The sequence below is a fragment of the Crocuta crocuta genome, unplaced genomic scaffold (genome assembly GCF_008692635.1).
Source record: "Crocuta crocuta isolate KB4526 unplaced genomic scaffold, BGI_CrCroc_1.0 scaffold72, whole genome shotgun sequence".
Classification (NCBI taxonomy): Eukaryota; Metazoa; Chordata; class Mammalia; order Carnivora; family Hyaenidae; genus Crocuta; species Crocuta crocuta.
This window is the reverse complement of record NW_027529427.1, coordinates 7,884,931-7,900,491: the sequence shown is the minus strand read 5'-3', so window position 1 is coordinate 7,900,491 and position 15,561 is coordinate 7,884,931. Positions and strand designations below refer to the sequence as shown.

Below are 15,561 nucleotides of genomic sequence, written 5' to 3'. Positions count from 1 at the left end.
CACAGTACTAGTAATTCTATAAACTGAATATTTCAAGCGCGATGCAACACTAGCTTCTTGTTTGAAAGGAAAAACGTTCTTCAAACTCTGGGACATTGCCACACCAGACAGCACAGCTAAGTTCTAAAAGGTGTATCTATTTACCAATGCAAGGAGCCTCCTGCTGAGAGATGCTTAGCTTAACAAGTCAGCAGTCCTCCAAGGGTGCAGAATTATGTCGCTAAGTGTTTCAGGAACAGGCAGCTCAAGGAGATTGTTTAAACTTCCCTAAATGTTGCCTCTTTAGAGACACAGATTGCAAAACAGCAGTTTTACATATTTTATGTTCCCTTTGAAGCACCAGACATTCCTGGGGTTGGAGCAGAGTGAAAGGGTGGAGGGGGGAAGGCAGGACTGCTGTGGAAAGCTCCCAGTGCCAGAAAGTACCAATCCGGTACAGACATCTATCAGAATCACTCCACCACAGCCCTACTGCCTTCCAGATCATCTACAGCAGTGTTTTTCAAACTTCTGGATTAAAACTAGATTAGTAAAATCAACTGAGTGATCTCAATCAGCAATTTTTTTTAAATGAACTTAAAACAAAGTAAAAATTACCAGACTGTGACAAATGGAACGTTAAGTAAAAGTTTGTAAAAAAGCGGAGTAATTTATATATGTGTGAGTTTATGAATATATACACAAATCTGTGTCCATCAAAACACCACAGGAACATCTTGTAGCACCCAGTAACTGCTCCTACATTTTGACACAGTTAAAAATGATGTTTAACTCAACGTACATGACAAGGAGCATACTACTTGCTCTGGACATTACCAAATACATTGCTGGTATGCAGCAATAAATGTATACACATACATCTATAAGAGAAGAGGAAAATGGCAATGCTCATCTCACAAAAGAAAGGAATCAAGCAGGCCTAAATAAAAACCTTTTCCTCCCTCTACCCCTCACTAAAGAAAAATCATCATGATCCTGTTTCACTTATTTCCCTTTAAGTGGTTAATAAAGGCTCTAGTGGTCTTGACTATCATTCTTGGAAGTCAGAGCCTCAGGAACTTGGTTCTTCTGATGCGTATCACAGCAGAATGTTTGGCTGTACTCTTATCTCATGTGCTGAAGGAAGCTTAGTACCACAGTTAAGTTACTATTGGAAGCCAATCCTGATCACTGGTTATCTGCTCATATAATCACTTAAAAAGGGAAGTAGGTAGACTGTTGCTAACAATGGTCGTTAACAAAAAGTTAAATTCTAACTTCTAACCTTCTAGGTAACTATAAATGAACCACAGCTTGGATTTTAATACTCAATGTTTTGTTTTTGTTTTCTTAAAGGTCAAAAGGAAACATAATCCATAACATGTCTCTCTGAACTCCATACTTCTATAGGAAAGCTCAGCCAGAGCCTTTTGGCTTTCCATATGATCTCTAGCTAAACAGGCCATTATTCTAACTATGAAAAGCCTCTTTATCTCTACATCAGAAGAAATGTATGGTGCCTACTTTAGTAGAATACAATCAGTATGAAGTTTTTATTTACCTAAAGCAGTACACATTTTTTAATAAAAATATAAAACAAAATGATAATAACAACAAAAGAACCAATCACTAAGAAAAAAATACACTCCAAGCTGAGAGAGTAAGAATCACTGTTTTAGAAAGGTTACAGAGCCACTCACTGCCTAATGGACAGCATACAGCCGTTAACTCAAATGAATTACAAAATATATGCATTAGTTCATAAAGCTCACAATACTCTAGCACTTTAAGATAACTAAGGAACACTACTACATTAAAAGCCCCTGAAGAATAGAAACTATGACTTATTTAAATATCTTTGCATCACAAGTACACAGCATAAGACTTGTCAAGTAGACCTTTAATAAATGACTGGCAAATAAATCAATGTCCAGTGTAAAACCCCCACATCTCTTACCTGCTCTTACTCCTCGATACTGAGGGGTAGCAAACATGTCCCACTGGGAAACTATAATGGCCGCAATGCCCAGCACACAGATGACAATCAAGTAGATGAAGCAAGGTTGTGGATTACAGTAGAAAGAATAATAAAGCCACGGAACAAAACTTCCCATAATCAGAAGAGCAATACCAGAGTAATCCAGTCTAAATTAGGGGGGAAAAAAATCCATTTGATGTTAAAATGTACTGCCCACTACAGGTTCCAATTAATCCCCTATGACATGAGCTAGCAGTAACAACCAAGAAGCAAACTAGGATGCTTGCTTTAAATAAAAACAACAACAACAACGACAACTTTTTTTTACGTTCCCTTCAGATGGTATCAAGAATTCTGCCAACTCTACTGGATGTTTTCCCCTAACCACTGACTCTAATATTTGACTACGATGTAGACTTTCAGATACTTACTTAGAGAAGAGCCGGGAGACCCCTTCTGAGTGGCAGTAGACTGTGTGGAAGAGCCATGAAAAAGAAAGGCAGAGAATGGCCCCCAAGAAGAATAATCCAAAGACCACCTTCTCTTGCAGAGGGGCCACAAAGGAGATGTTAGGGCGAAACATATAAAAGATCCCCAGGCACAGGAAGAATACACAACCTACGAAAAGAATATAGGAAGAGAAAAGATTATCCTTGTGAAGAATCAGTGCTCTGTGTTCATTAGGCTTTCAGTCCTTCACAATCACAATGATATCTAAATCAAACATTCCATAAGAAAAATTTTCCAAATAACTGAAGTTTATCCAAAATTTTGGTCTACTTCATACATGGTTGGTACCCTATACTCCTCAGCCTCAAAAAATGAGTTTATACACACTGAGATACCACCTCACGCCAGTCAGAGTGGCTAAAATGAGCAAATCAGAGGACTCTAGATGCTGGCGAGGATGTGGAGAAACAGGCACTGTCCTACACTGTTGGTGGGAATGTAAACTGGTGCAGCCCCTCTGGAAAACAGTGTGGAGGTTCCTCAAAAAATTAACAACAGAACTCCCCTATGACCCAGCAATAGCACTGCTAGGAGTTTACCCAAGGGATACAGGAGTGCTGATACATAGGGGCAAATGTACCCCCAATGTTCATAGCAGCACTCTCAACAATAGCCAAATCATGGAAAGAGCCCAAGTGTCCATCAACTGACAAATAGATCAAGAAGATGTAGTTTATCTATACGATAGAATACTACATGGCAATAAGAAAGAATGAAATCTGGCCATGTGTAGCAACATGGATGGAACCTGAGGGTGTTACGCTGAGCGAAATAAGTCAGGCAGAGAAGGACAGATACCATATGTTTGCATGTTTAAGTAGATTAGGAGGAACTTAACGGAGGACCATGGAGGAGAAGAAGGGGAAAAATAGTGGGGGAGAGGGAGAGAGGCAAACCATGAGACTCTTGAATGCTGAGAACAAACTGAGGACTGATGGGTATAGGGGAGAGGGGACCGGGGGGTAATGGGCATGGAAGAGGGCACTTGTGGGGATGAGCACTGGGTGTTATATGGAAACCAACCTGACAATAAACTATTTAAAAAATGAGTTTATAGAATATAGTAACTTCTTTCTCTAACAGCATAATCCAAAAAAACAAACAAAAAAAAACACCATAGATCTTCTACCTCTATAATAGATCTTCTACCTCTAGATCTAGTATAAAATTTCATTTAGAAACTTTTTGGTGGGGCACCTGGATGGCTCAGTCAGTTAAGCACCTGATTACGGCTCAGGTCATGATCTCATTTTGAGTTTGAGCCCCACGTTGGGCTCCACGCTGACAGAGCAGAGCCTGCTTGGGATTCTGTCTGTCTGTCTGTCTGTCTCTCTCTCTCTCTGCCCCTCCCCTATTTGTACTACTTCTCAAAATAAACAAACTTAAAAAAGAAAACATGAAAGAAAAGTTTTTGGCACATATATTGGAGCCCAGCTTTCACAAAGTCCATTTTGTGTTTGTTTTGCAATGAATTCTAATACCTCCAAACCCTGGCAAGAAATACAGCTTTCCTCCATCAATAGATGTCACGGAATATTATGCTTCTCTGGTCTTATCCACTGACTCAACAGATTCAAAAGTTAAGGACAATAAATTGTGCCTATTTATGTTATTTCATAACCAGTTCTTAAACTGCTCTTCTTCTTATTGCTTAGGAAAAGGCCATTTAATAGAAGGACGGCACAGAAATTAAGAAGTTAAATGTGCTCCCTCTTTTGCTGTCTCTCCCTCACACGTGCTCTCTCAAAAATAAACATTAAAAACTTTAAAAAAGGGGGGGGGGGGTGTACCAGGGTGGCTCAATTAGTTGAGTGACTGACTTCAGCTCAGATCCTGACCTCACAGTTTGTGGGTTTGAGCCCCCATCAGGCTCTGTGCTGACAGCTCAGGGCCTGGAGCCTGCTTCAGATTCTGTGTCTCCCTCTCTGGCCCCTGCTTGCTCTCTGCCTCTCAAAAAAAAGACATAAAAAAATTTTTTTATAAAGTAATGACTGAAAAATCAGCTTCTTTCTTTTTTAATGTTTATTTTTGTTTGAGAGAGAGAGAGAGAGAGGAAGGGAGACACAGAATCCAAAGCAGGCTCCAGGCTCTGAGCTGTCAGCACAGAGCAACATGGGGCTCAAACTCACGAACCATGAGATCAAGACCTGAGGCGAAGTCAGATGCTCAACTGACTGACCCACCGGGGTGCCCCCAAAATCAGCTTAATTCTATTAAATAATCACCTTCCTCACATTGTTCATTAAAATACTATACACATTTTGTAGAGCAAAATGGCATTGGCCTGGTTCAAGGACAAGGTTAAAAATCTAGTAGAAAAAAATATGACTTCGGTATAATAAAATCAAAATGCAAAGTAGGATAACCACACAGTAAACCAATAAGAAATTATCATCAGAAATCCAGAAAACAAAAGGGCAAGTCCCAAATACCTTTTTAAAGTTTTATCCTTAACCCTCAAATACATGGGTGGGGAAAAAGAAAGAACATAGTGAATCACTAGTTCCTGACACCACTGATATTACATACCTAAGAGATGGGTCCAGATGTTGCCTGTCTCTGTGTGTATTCTGAAAATGCTCTTAAAACAGGCCCGGAAAGAAGGCATTGGGGGCCGATGTCCATGTAAAAGGAAATCGTTATCCTTGAGCCAGTCTGGTAGTACATCATGAGGGATTACTCGCCATCGACCTTCCCATACCTGGAAGAAGAATATCAAATACTTTTGTGGTTGTGTCAAAGAAGCAACACTGGTTGCCCTAAGGCAGTGGTTTCAAGCTTCGTTTCAGTTTGGCTAAAGGCAGAGTGAAGGGTCAACCTATACAAACTCTCCTTCCTTCATTATCCACAAGACTTTACCTCTGAAAATTCCCTGTGATATTAAATATTACCATTCTTATACTTAATATTTCTGTTGGTGGAAAAAGAACTGATGACCCCTGACTGTGGGGTTGAAATGCGTGGGTCAACTTATATGCAGATTTTTTACAGTATAGCCCTGTAAATGAATTTTCTCTTCCTTATGTTCTTAAAAACATTTTCTTTCTCTAGCTTACTTTATTAAAGAATACAGTATAGAATACATATAACATACAAAATATGTGTTGAGTTCATGTTATTGATAAGGCTTCGAGTCAACAGTAGTCTATTAATAGTTAAGTTTTGGAGGAGTCAAAAATTATACATGGATTTTCTATTGTGATGGGGAGTCAGTACCTCTAATCCCTGTATCATTCAAGGGCCAATAAGGGCAGTGGTATACAAAATTGATGTGAAAAACAAAGCCAAAGAAAAAAATTAAATTTCCTTATAACTTACAGCCCACTGACAAGTACTTGGAACAGGCAGAATGACCTCCCTCCAGGAACTCACTGGACTCAATGTTAATACTGTGCTGGAGGCAAAAAGCAACCTTAACTTGACATTAGCCTGAACTCCAGGATCCTATGACCACCCCCAGTCCCCAAGGTAACTATTAGCAATCATTCTCCAAGCATACGGCCCACTGACATACATCTGAAGGGTCTCATGACAAGTGGCCTTTTCCTATTAACAGCTAGCCCCTCAAGGTCTTGGAAATCTTGCTCCCAAACTCCTTAGAGACTTATACTATCCCTAACCCCCTCCCAACTTGAAAGTATTATACTTAGTCCCTCCTCACAACCCTAGTGCAGTTCTTTCTGCCCACAGGTCCTATCCCTTGTGCTTTAATAAAACCACCTTTTTTGCACCAAAGAGGTCTCAAGATTTCTTTCTTGAACATTTGCTCCTGGACCCCAACAACATTTCACATCGGAATCACTTCTGTGCCTTCTGCTAAAATCTCTCCCTCTCCCTTCTCTTCCTACCACAACAAACATGATGAAGAAAGTGCACAGCAGTCAAAATCTTGGATCTCTGCCATTAACTAGTTGAAAGAGCTTTAATCAGAAAATCACCAAGCTTCAGTTTCCTCATTTATAAAATGAAGGCAACAATACTTTGATTCCTTCATAAGGATCAAATGAAATAACTCAAAGCAAGCCCCAGCATCCACCCAGCCCACAGGTGGTATGTCACCAGGACCATCCCCAGAGCCTATCACTAGGAGTCAGTGACTAATCTACCCTCAATCGTGCTAAAGAGATGGCAAAGCAACTCAAACCTTCACTGCCCTTCGAGCCCTGTCACCGCCTCCCCTTTTCTTCACTATCCCTCCCCCAAAGACTCTAACAGAAAAGGGATCAGGAATTTGGTACTCATTCTTAAAATAAGTTTGTCAATCCCTGCACTCTGTTTCTTTTAATGTCTCTCAGCCCAGAGAGCACACATCACAAGGCTCACTTAATCCTGAACTAACTTACTCCTACGAACCATAAAGATACAAGGAAAAATGCCAGGTACGTGGTCTACCTACAGGCTTCAAGCTCAGACAATGTCTTCCCACCTTTATCCCCGAGGATTCTTATGACAAATAACACGGCTAGGCTATACAAACTTGGTACGCTCTCTCTACGGTGCAAAAAGACTTTTGTAGCACATTTTCCAGTTCTCTGCTATCCTTGATCCTTCCTACTGAAATACATTTGTAAAAGAACTGATCCTCTGTGTAACTCCAAAGGAAATGAGAATTCAACAGTAGAAGTGGCCCTCTTAACACTACTAAAACTCACTCACTCCGTAGCCTCCCCACTTCCTCTCTCACCTTCTAACTCAAATCTGGCCATTCTATACTTGTTTATAACATACAGTTAAAAATAATAATAATGCCAAAAGACTAATCTAGATTTTTAATGTCTACTGGTATAAGGACTTTCTGGAGAAAGAGAGAACACTCCAAGATACTGAAATTTCCTTTATCTAATTTTTACTTGAAAAAAGACAGCTACTGTTAATGTTAACTTTACAAGATGCTACTGTTTCACTTTGGGAGAATTTTATAATCTAACAGGGAGAGGAAAAGAGAAATCAATTCTCACAATTGCTATGTAGTTTACAATATGCAAACAGCTCTGCTGTGACCATATGAAAAGTGCTATTGTTTTATCCCACACAGCCTAAATGCTCCCTTTTTGCAGTCAGAAAGAATATGTTGAGTTTCTTACTAGTTATATTTGCATATAACAGAGTGATTTTTCTCCATTTCTAAACAAACATTCTAATGGTCTAAGCTGAACTAAGGAGATACACTTTCATAATTATAATGAAATTAGTGTCTTATTCAACGGACATTGCACCCTCAATTCTCAACTTGGAGTCAATCCAAATGCCAACCCAAACAGGCATCCTCTTCTACCCCCCAGTGTAAAAAAAAATACAAATACAAATGTATTTATAAGCATAACAAAGGTACTGCATATATCTGATATCAAAAATCCCTAATGGTCCACTGGATTTGTATTAGACCACTAACACAAAAAACATTTATTCTTAATTTTAGAAGCTGGAGAAAAAGAGACCATGCTCAAACTTGGATACTCAATAAAGACTAAATGATTTTATTTCCCCTATTCCTGTAAGAAAAGCTTTTTTTTTTTTAATGGTAAAGACTGCTTTATTGATGGCAGTTAGTATAAGTCAATAAATATTGATCCCCAAAGAAGAACTCAGTTATTTATCAATTATTGGTCCAGAGAGAGCTGAATGAAACTGAACCAACTGCCTGTTGAGATGATAAACTGAAGTCAGTCTTGCTTCTTGGGAAATGAAGCCATAGCTAGCTGATATATGGCATACGCTGTTCCACCAACTGTAAGTATCATGGTGGCTCTATACAGGAGGGCATCAGCTTCTCCACCCTTTAGATACACTGGAATTCCATTATCCTCCTGAAATAGCTTTTGCTTCTCTGGAACTTTATTTTCAAGCTGCCTGCGTGAAGCAGTACTTATGGTTCTCTGGGCAATCTGACGAAGAGCCAGCAGAGTCCACAGCATGTTGGCTCGGTTACTACCCACCAACCGCGAAAACCGAACACCAGAAAAGCTTTTTTAAAAGGGGAAGTAAGTATACGAACAAGGCCACAGGACACTTCATTTTAAATTGTTTACTTGCTTTCAATCCAAGAAAAAAATTTTTTTTCTTGTCACTAGACCCAGTTAGTTGTCAAGTACACTCAGGTGCACCACAGCAGCAGGTAGAGCAAGCTTAGAGAATGCCATGTCACAAGAAGCCCCTTCAGTCTGCTCTCATAGACAAACTGCTAGAGGATGATAAGGGAATGGTAATAATTTTTGTGCTCCATTCAGTTTTCTTCAGTAAATCATAGTTTGGAGCAAACAAATGCCCTATTTATTCTTCCATTAGCTGTTACATTGAAAGTTTTATTTGCTTTATTCTTTACTCTCAGTTCAGAAAAAGAGAAAAAGGGAGTCAAGTTAACTATAGCACCCCACTAATCTATAAATATTAAAAATCCCTAATGGGGGCGCCTGGGTGGCTTAGTCGGTTAAGCGTCTGACTTTCGCTTAGGTCATGATCTCGTGGTTCGTGGGTTCGAGCCCCGCGTCGGGCTCTGTGCTGACTGCCAGCTCAGAGCCTGGAGCCTGTTTCAGTCTGTCACTCCCTCTCTCTCTGACCCTCCCCTGCTCACACTGTCTCTCTCTCTCTCCTAGAAATAAATAAAACATTAAAAAAAAAAAAAAAATTAAAAATCCCTAATGGCCCAGACACTAAATATTCAACTTTGAGAGATTTACCACCAAATTTGCTTTTTGAAAAACAAAATATATCTTCTATATCCTTTTATGTTAATTCCTAAGACAGCAATCACTAGAAAGAATCTCTTGTTTTGCTTGGCTTCCTTCACCAACTTTCAAACACTGATTAAAATTTCCTGGGCTGTAAGTAGACCCATAAATGTTTATATCCCTCCCTCACCACTCTCCATCCATCCCTTTATCTTAGAAGGGATGTCTATATTTGGATTATAATGTTCTCTTCTCATCCTCTTGCCCAAAGTATAGTATTCTAGAGTCAACTGACCCCAATTATTTCTACCACCACTGTGAACGCAGGAAAACCTAACTTAGTTTTCAGGGTCCATATGCATAAAAAGTCTTGATTTCATGAAATTCCTGAGAAAGATAAGAGTCACAAAAATTTCTCTCTAAATGACCAAGAGTTCTCCAGAAATGTTTAACAAATTAATTTATTTACACATACAAACACAGGCAGACTGACTTATGACTTTAGATCTCTTAGAGCCCTATCTAATAATCAGATTATCAAGAAGCTGTAAATTTACCAGTGTTCCTATTCTAAGAAAGCACCCCCAATATCAGTTACCATTTAGAAGGAAAAAAGTCCCCATAATAGGTCCTAAAGAATCACACAATGCATTAGAAGAAAAAATTCAGAGACAGAAAACATGCCAGCTAAATTGGAAATACTGGATGTGCATGAAAAACGGGAAATTTCTATCTAAAGAGTAGTTTGACTAGCCAAGGAATCTTTAGAAAGATTAGCACATTTGCCTTTACAGTCAAATAACAAAAGAGATTCAAGGGACTTGGAGATGGCTTCAGTATATCTAAGCATCACCCCCTCACCCCCCTACCCCACACAACTTTCATCCTGTCTTATCTAAACTATCAACAAGACACTACTCTGTTAACTTACATCAGGAAACACTTGTTCATAGATGGATATTCTAGTTTTATCACAACTTTATCATGGTTTCGGCAGGCAAATGTATTTTGTCTTAACCAGGGTTAAAGTCATGAGATTGCTTCTGTCTCCATTTTGCCACAGATTATCCCCAAAGTAAACCATAGGCTGGTACTGCAACTCTCCTTAAAAGTTGCTGTTTGGAAAGGGTTAAGTATATAGCACAGGAATAACAAGAAACTGCCATCTTACCTTACAAACAAATTCTTCCATTCTTTCCATAGCATGATGTGCTTGTAAAAGGGGGGACATGCCCATAAACCCCTCATCTTCCTGAGAAACTTCATCATTGCATTCATGTTCCTCAGAGATCTGTAAGGCAATCGTAGAAGCAGTCAGGGACAGAGACCAGGGCCAAATAAAACAATCAATACACTTTATTTGAAAAATTATAATGAAACAATTCTCTCTTAAGGTCAAAGCAAGGCCTCAAACAAGTAATATGGGAAGTAAAGTCAGTTTATTATAGAATTATGACTATTAAAAATGAGTAACAGTTACTCAGTTCTTCTCTAACAGGCAAATGAAATACAAGAGCGTTCCTATGTTTCAGTACCAAATTCCTGGGGTAGCTTGAATGGTTCATTTTTTGTTTTAAGAATATATTCACAGATTACATATTATTACTAAACATTTAAAGTTGAGAAATTACTGAGGGGAAAATCTCCAGGAACCCCACCTGGTGAATATAAAATAAATAATTGTAATGCAATGTGATAAGTGCTCTAGGGGGGAAAAAGGGAAAAAAAGAAAAACACATTTACTCAATTCTTAAAATATGCCAACCGAAAGAAAGGACTTTATAAAGGCCATCTAACTTAATCCTGACAGCCACTTATTATTAGATAAGTATTCTTATCCCCACTTAACACATAAAAAGCATTAGGCAAAGAGGTAATAAGTTGCCTAAGGTTAAGACTATTAAAGTGAAAAAGTAAAAACTCCCCCGCCCAATGTCTTTCCACACTATTGACAAAATGAAGAAAGAAATGACAATCTGGTTAGACCTTAAGACATTAAGACTTCTTTTTCCAGATGAAGCTTCATACTAGACAGAAGGGTACTGTGAGAAGGACAACTGACCAGAAGTCAGGAGACCTAAGCAGTAGTAAGTCTGGTTTTGTCACTAGTATCCATGGAACTTTATACAGGTCTCTCAACCTTTCTGAGCCTCAATTTTCTCATTTCTAATCTGAAAGAGGTGTTTAAAACTACAGTCCTCCCTATTCCCTAGGGAGACTGACATTCTGCAACTCAGTGAATAATGAAAGCACAAGAGAACAGTAACTCCGTATCTAATAAGTCTGCTAGATAAATAGTACTGCTAACATGACTGCATGAAGAAATGAAAATACCTTCTACCTCCAGTCAGAAAACTGTTAAGGCTGAACATGCAGGCACAATAGGTAATCTACCACAACACTTTAATTTGAACATGTTTAAAAAGAAATCCTAATATTTTATTTTCCTACTCTTTACTTTTCAAGATAACTAGGTGCTTAGTATTAAGAGGCATGTGAAACACGTTACGTACCCACTCTCAACTGTTAAAAAATTATGTTCTCCAAGAAGGCTATCTTGACTCTGCTTCTCTACAATTCTTACTTATACAACACCCTCCCTTTGTTACTTACCTAAAACTTATTGTCTGCCCTTCGGTGCCCAGTTTCTCAACCTTAATTTCATGATTGCTACCTTCCCCCACCCAGGCATTTTTAGATTGTTTCTCCCATTCCCAGAAAATTTTATTAACCCAGGTATACTGTATTATATGTTTATGTGCTATGGCCCTTTGGAGGGCTACAAACCACTGTAATATTTAAGAGTTTTTCAATCCCCCCTCAATCAAGAAGCAGTTTTTACCAGAAAATGTATATGCCCCACCTAACCCATAGCAACTGGCTCCACTTCTGAACTTCTCTAACACTTGAAGTCTGCAACTCTCATTTGACAATGAATATAACATCTGATTTACAACTCCGTTTCATTGTTTACACGGTTTTATTTCATGTTTGACTGGATTTTACTTTTGTAGTGGATCATTTCCTAAACAAGATTTTAAGGGTCTTTGTGGTCTTCTTCCTCACAGCCCTGAAAACAGCTCTGTGTAATATGTTACATACTTCACTGTGGACTCAATTAATTAATGCTTTAAAACTTTTTCAACAAAAAATTTTAAAGGATTGTGCCTAATAAAACATAAGATTAAAATGATAAACTTCAGGGGCGCCTGGGTGGCTTAGTCGGTTAAGCGTCCGACTTTCGCTTAGGTCATGATCTTGCGGTTCGTGGGTTCGGGCCCCGCGTCGGGCTCTGTGCTGACTGCCAGCTCAGAGCCTGGAGCCTGTTTCAGTCTGTGACTGCCTCTCTCTCTGAGCCTCCCCTGCTCGCGCTGTCTCTCTCTCTCTCTCTCTCCTAGAAATAAATTAAAAAAAAAACATTTAAAATGATAAACTTCATTAAAACATCAAATACGGGGTGCCTGGGAGGTTCTGTTGCTTAAGCATCTGATTTCAGCTCAGGTCATGATCTCACAGTTCTTGAGTTCATACCCGGAGTCAGGTTCTGTGCTGATGCTCAGAGCCTAGAGTCTGGAGCCTGCTTCGGATTCTGTGTCTCCCCCTCCCCCTGCCCCTCCCCCACTCACATTTTCTTTCTCTCTCATAAACAAACAAACAAACAAACATGGGGTGGTGGGGTGGCTCAGTCGGTTAAGTGTCCAACTTCGGCTCAGGACATGATCTCACAGGTCATGGGTTCGAGCCCATGTGCTGACAGCTCAGAGCCTGGACCCTGCTTCGGATTCTGTGTCTCCCTCCTTCTGTGCCCCTTCCTCGCTCTCTTTCTCTCTCAAAAATAAATATATAATTTAAAAAATTTTAAATCAATTATATGAAAACTGAAAAAAAATAATAGCTTAAAATGATTAGCCGACTGATTTTAAAGTACAAAATATCAATTTACATATAAAATGTAAAACAACTCAAATATTTATGCATGTTCAACATGTATTTAGCTCTACACAAAGAGTAACAGAAGCAAAGATTCAGACTGGACTTTCTTACAAATAAATTATGCCAGCAGTTTCTAATAAAACTACAAATGAAGACATAAAGTAGAACTATAGTTAAATGCTTCCTGTACTATCATAAGTAAAATCCGATTAAGTTGTAGACCTATCTGGCATATCAATGGGATTACTTACAATCAGTCACTTTTGAGTATCAGGTTAATAATGCATTTGGATCCATAGAAGACTACTGATAGGAAAAGGTAAACCAGCCTCCCTGGCAAAAGAAAAGGCATTTTACACACTTAATCTTAAATTACAGACTTAGATAAGAAAGAAATGAGGGTAGGGTGACCTTTCTCCATAGGTACTCAATATACCCATCTACAAAGAGATGAATAGTTCATGACACTGTTGCTGGGGAAGAAACAGCTCTACATCCTCAGCAATGCTAATACATGTTTACTGAAAGAAAACAAGTACATTCAGAATGTGGGATGTATGGTCTAAGTCAAATACCAACTAGTGTCAAAAACAGTGTTTATACATTTAGTCAAACATTTTTTTTAGGAAAGGGTAGCTTCCCATAATGGATTAAGAGTTTGAAGTCAGATAAAGTGAGCACTGATAAATTCTATCATCTTTGACAAGATTATATTTAACTAATGCATCAGTTTCCTTATCTGTGAGATAATTTTACCTACAAACAGATAGATGTTTTCAGGATCAAAGATAATAACTGAAAAGAAACTAGCACAGGGCCCAGGACTCAGAAGGCAATAAATAAATGATGGTCCTTATTATTATGAGGATGGGCTAGGTACTGAGAACATTAAAGTTAGTACCACAACCTAGTGGGGAAGACATGCATGAAAGTAAATACAGCAAGGAACTAGTGAACAGTATGAACTGTATGAAAAAGGTCTGATACAAATAGAAAAGAAAAACATTTAACTTTGGCACTGCTGGGAAGTTTTCTAGAAAGGTAACATCTGAAGCAAGCCCTGAAAAATGTGTAAGAATCTGGAGCAGAGGAAAAGTAGGACAACCATAAAGGCTGTTCTCTTTATCTGACTTAATACCCTGAAAACTCAAGAGACCTGGGGGGGGGTGGGGGGGGCGGGACCATAAAACTAAAGATCAGGGCAACCTGGTTTGAAATGCCTTTTTTGTCTAAGGAAGCTTACAAAATGCTTAACTATATACTTGAGCAAATATAGTTAGAAGAGTTCAGGTTTTAGAGTCAGAGGCCTGGAAGAAATGGCCTATTCATTTCAACCAATACATCCACATTATACATTTCAAAAAGAATTTTGGATGACAAAAAATAATGCACCAGGATTCAAGAGATCTGGATTTTAGGCCTCAATTGTCTAGGCTTACTTGCTTCCAAACTCTCCACTTCCTTGTACTTTTGATCCTTCATTCTAGCTATGCTGAACATTTTACAGGTTTAGACACCAGCACATACCAATACACACTGGTATGCACATACTCAATACATGCTAGCTATTATTGATACTATTCCCTAAAAGCATCATGCTATTTACTTCTGTGTCTATTTACATCTGCTATTCCTTCTGTCTAGAATGCCCTTAATCTTTTCTCAACTTTAGTTAACTCTGAAACTCAAGTTTTACCTCCCTAGATGCCCAGTTGAAAGTAGAGTTGCTCGGGGCACCTGGGTGGCTCAGTTGGTTAAGTGTCCAACTTTGGCTCAGGTCATGATCTCACGGTTCGTGGGTTCAAGCCCCATGTCGGGTTCTGTGCTGACAGCCAGCTCAGAGCCTGGAGACTGTTTCGGATTCTGTATCTCCCTCTCTCTCTGACCCTCCCCTCCTCAAGCTGTCGCTCTCTCTCAGAAATAAATAAAACATTTTTTAAAATTTTTTTTAGAAAGTAGAGTTGCTCCCATAGTACCCTGCACAATCACACAGCGTTTAGCATAAATGTATTGATATATTTGTCTGCTCCTCCAACTAGAGTGTCAGCTGCTTAAGGGCAGAAACTATGTCTTATCTTTGTATTCCAAGAGTGCTAATACATACTTTAAAAAAAATAACACCCAAAAACATCTGCAGAAAATTAATGAATGCATCTTTTTTTTTTAAATGTTTATTTAATTTTGAGAGAGAGAGAGCACAAGCAGGAGAAGGGCAGAGAGAGAGGGAGACATGAAATCTAAAGCAGGCTCCAGGCTCTGAGCTGTCAGCAGAGCCCACCCACGGGACTCAAATCCACAAACTGTGAGATCATGACGTGAGCGGAAGTCAGACGCTTAATTGACTGAGTCACCCAGGCACCCCAAGTAATCCCAATTAATGCATGCATCTTTACTAAACTAAATGACTCTTGGTATTCCCTCCATTCTGACATTCTAGGAACCAAGTTTAGGTACTTGGAAGAAAGCAGAGGCCTTTTTTTTTTTTTTTTTTAA

General features: G+C 38.9%; 1 protein-coding gene and 1 pseudogene across 5 annotated transcripts in view; both read right to left on the bottom strand.

Annotated features, from left to right (window-relative positions):
- ADIPOR2 (adiponectin receptor 2) overlaps window positions 1-15,561 on the bottom strand; it is a 123,338-nt gene that overhangs the window by 5,088 nt on the left and 102,689 nt on the right. For all 5 annotated transcript variants that reach the window (XM_077759240.1, XM_077759238.1, XM_077759239.1 and 2 more), the window contains exons 3-6: window positions 10,307-10,426; window positions 4,997-5,168; window positions 2,389-2,575; window positions 1,937-2,124 (exon numbers count right to left, since the gene is read on the bottom strand). In XM_077759240.1, the coding sequence (XP_077615366.1) occupies window positions 1,937-2,124; window positions 2,389-2,575; window positions 4,997-5,168; window positions 10,307-10,426 (667 nt within the window). The remainder of the gene's footprint in view (window positions 1-1,936; window positions 2,125-2,388; window positions 2,576-4,996; window positions 5,169-10,306; window positions 10,427-15,561) is intronic.
- On the bottom strand, window positions 7,995-8,420 carry LOC144227390 (cytochrome c oxidase subunit 7A2, mitochondrial pseudogene; annotated as a pseudogene).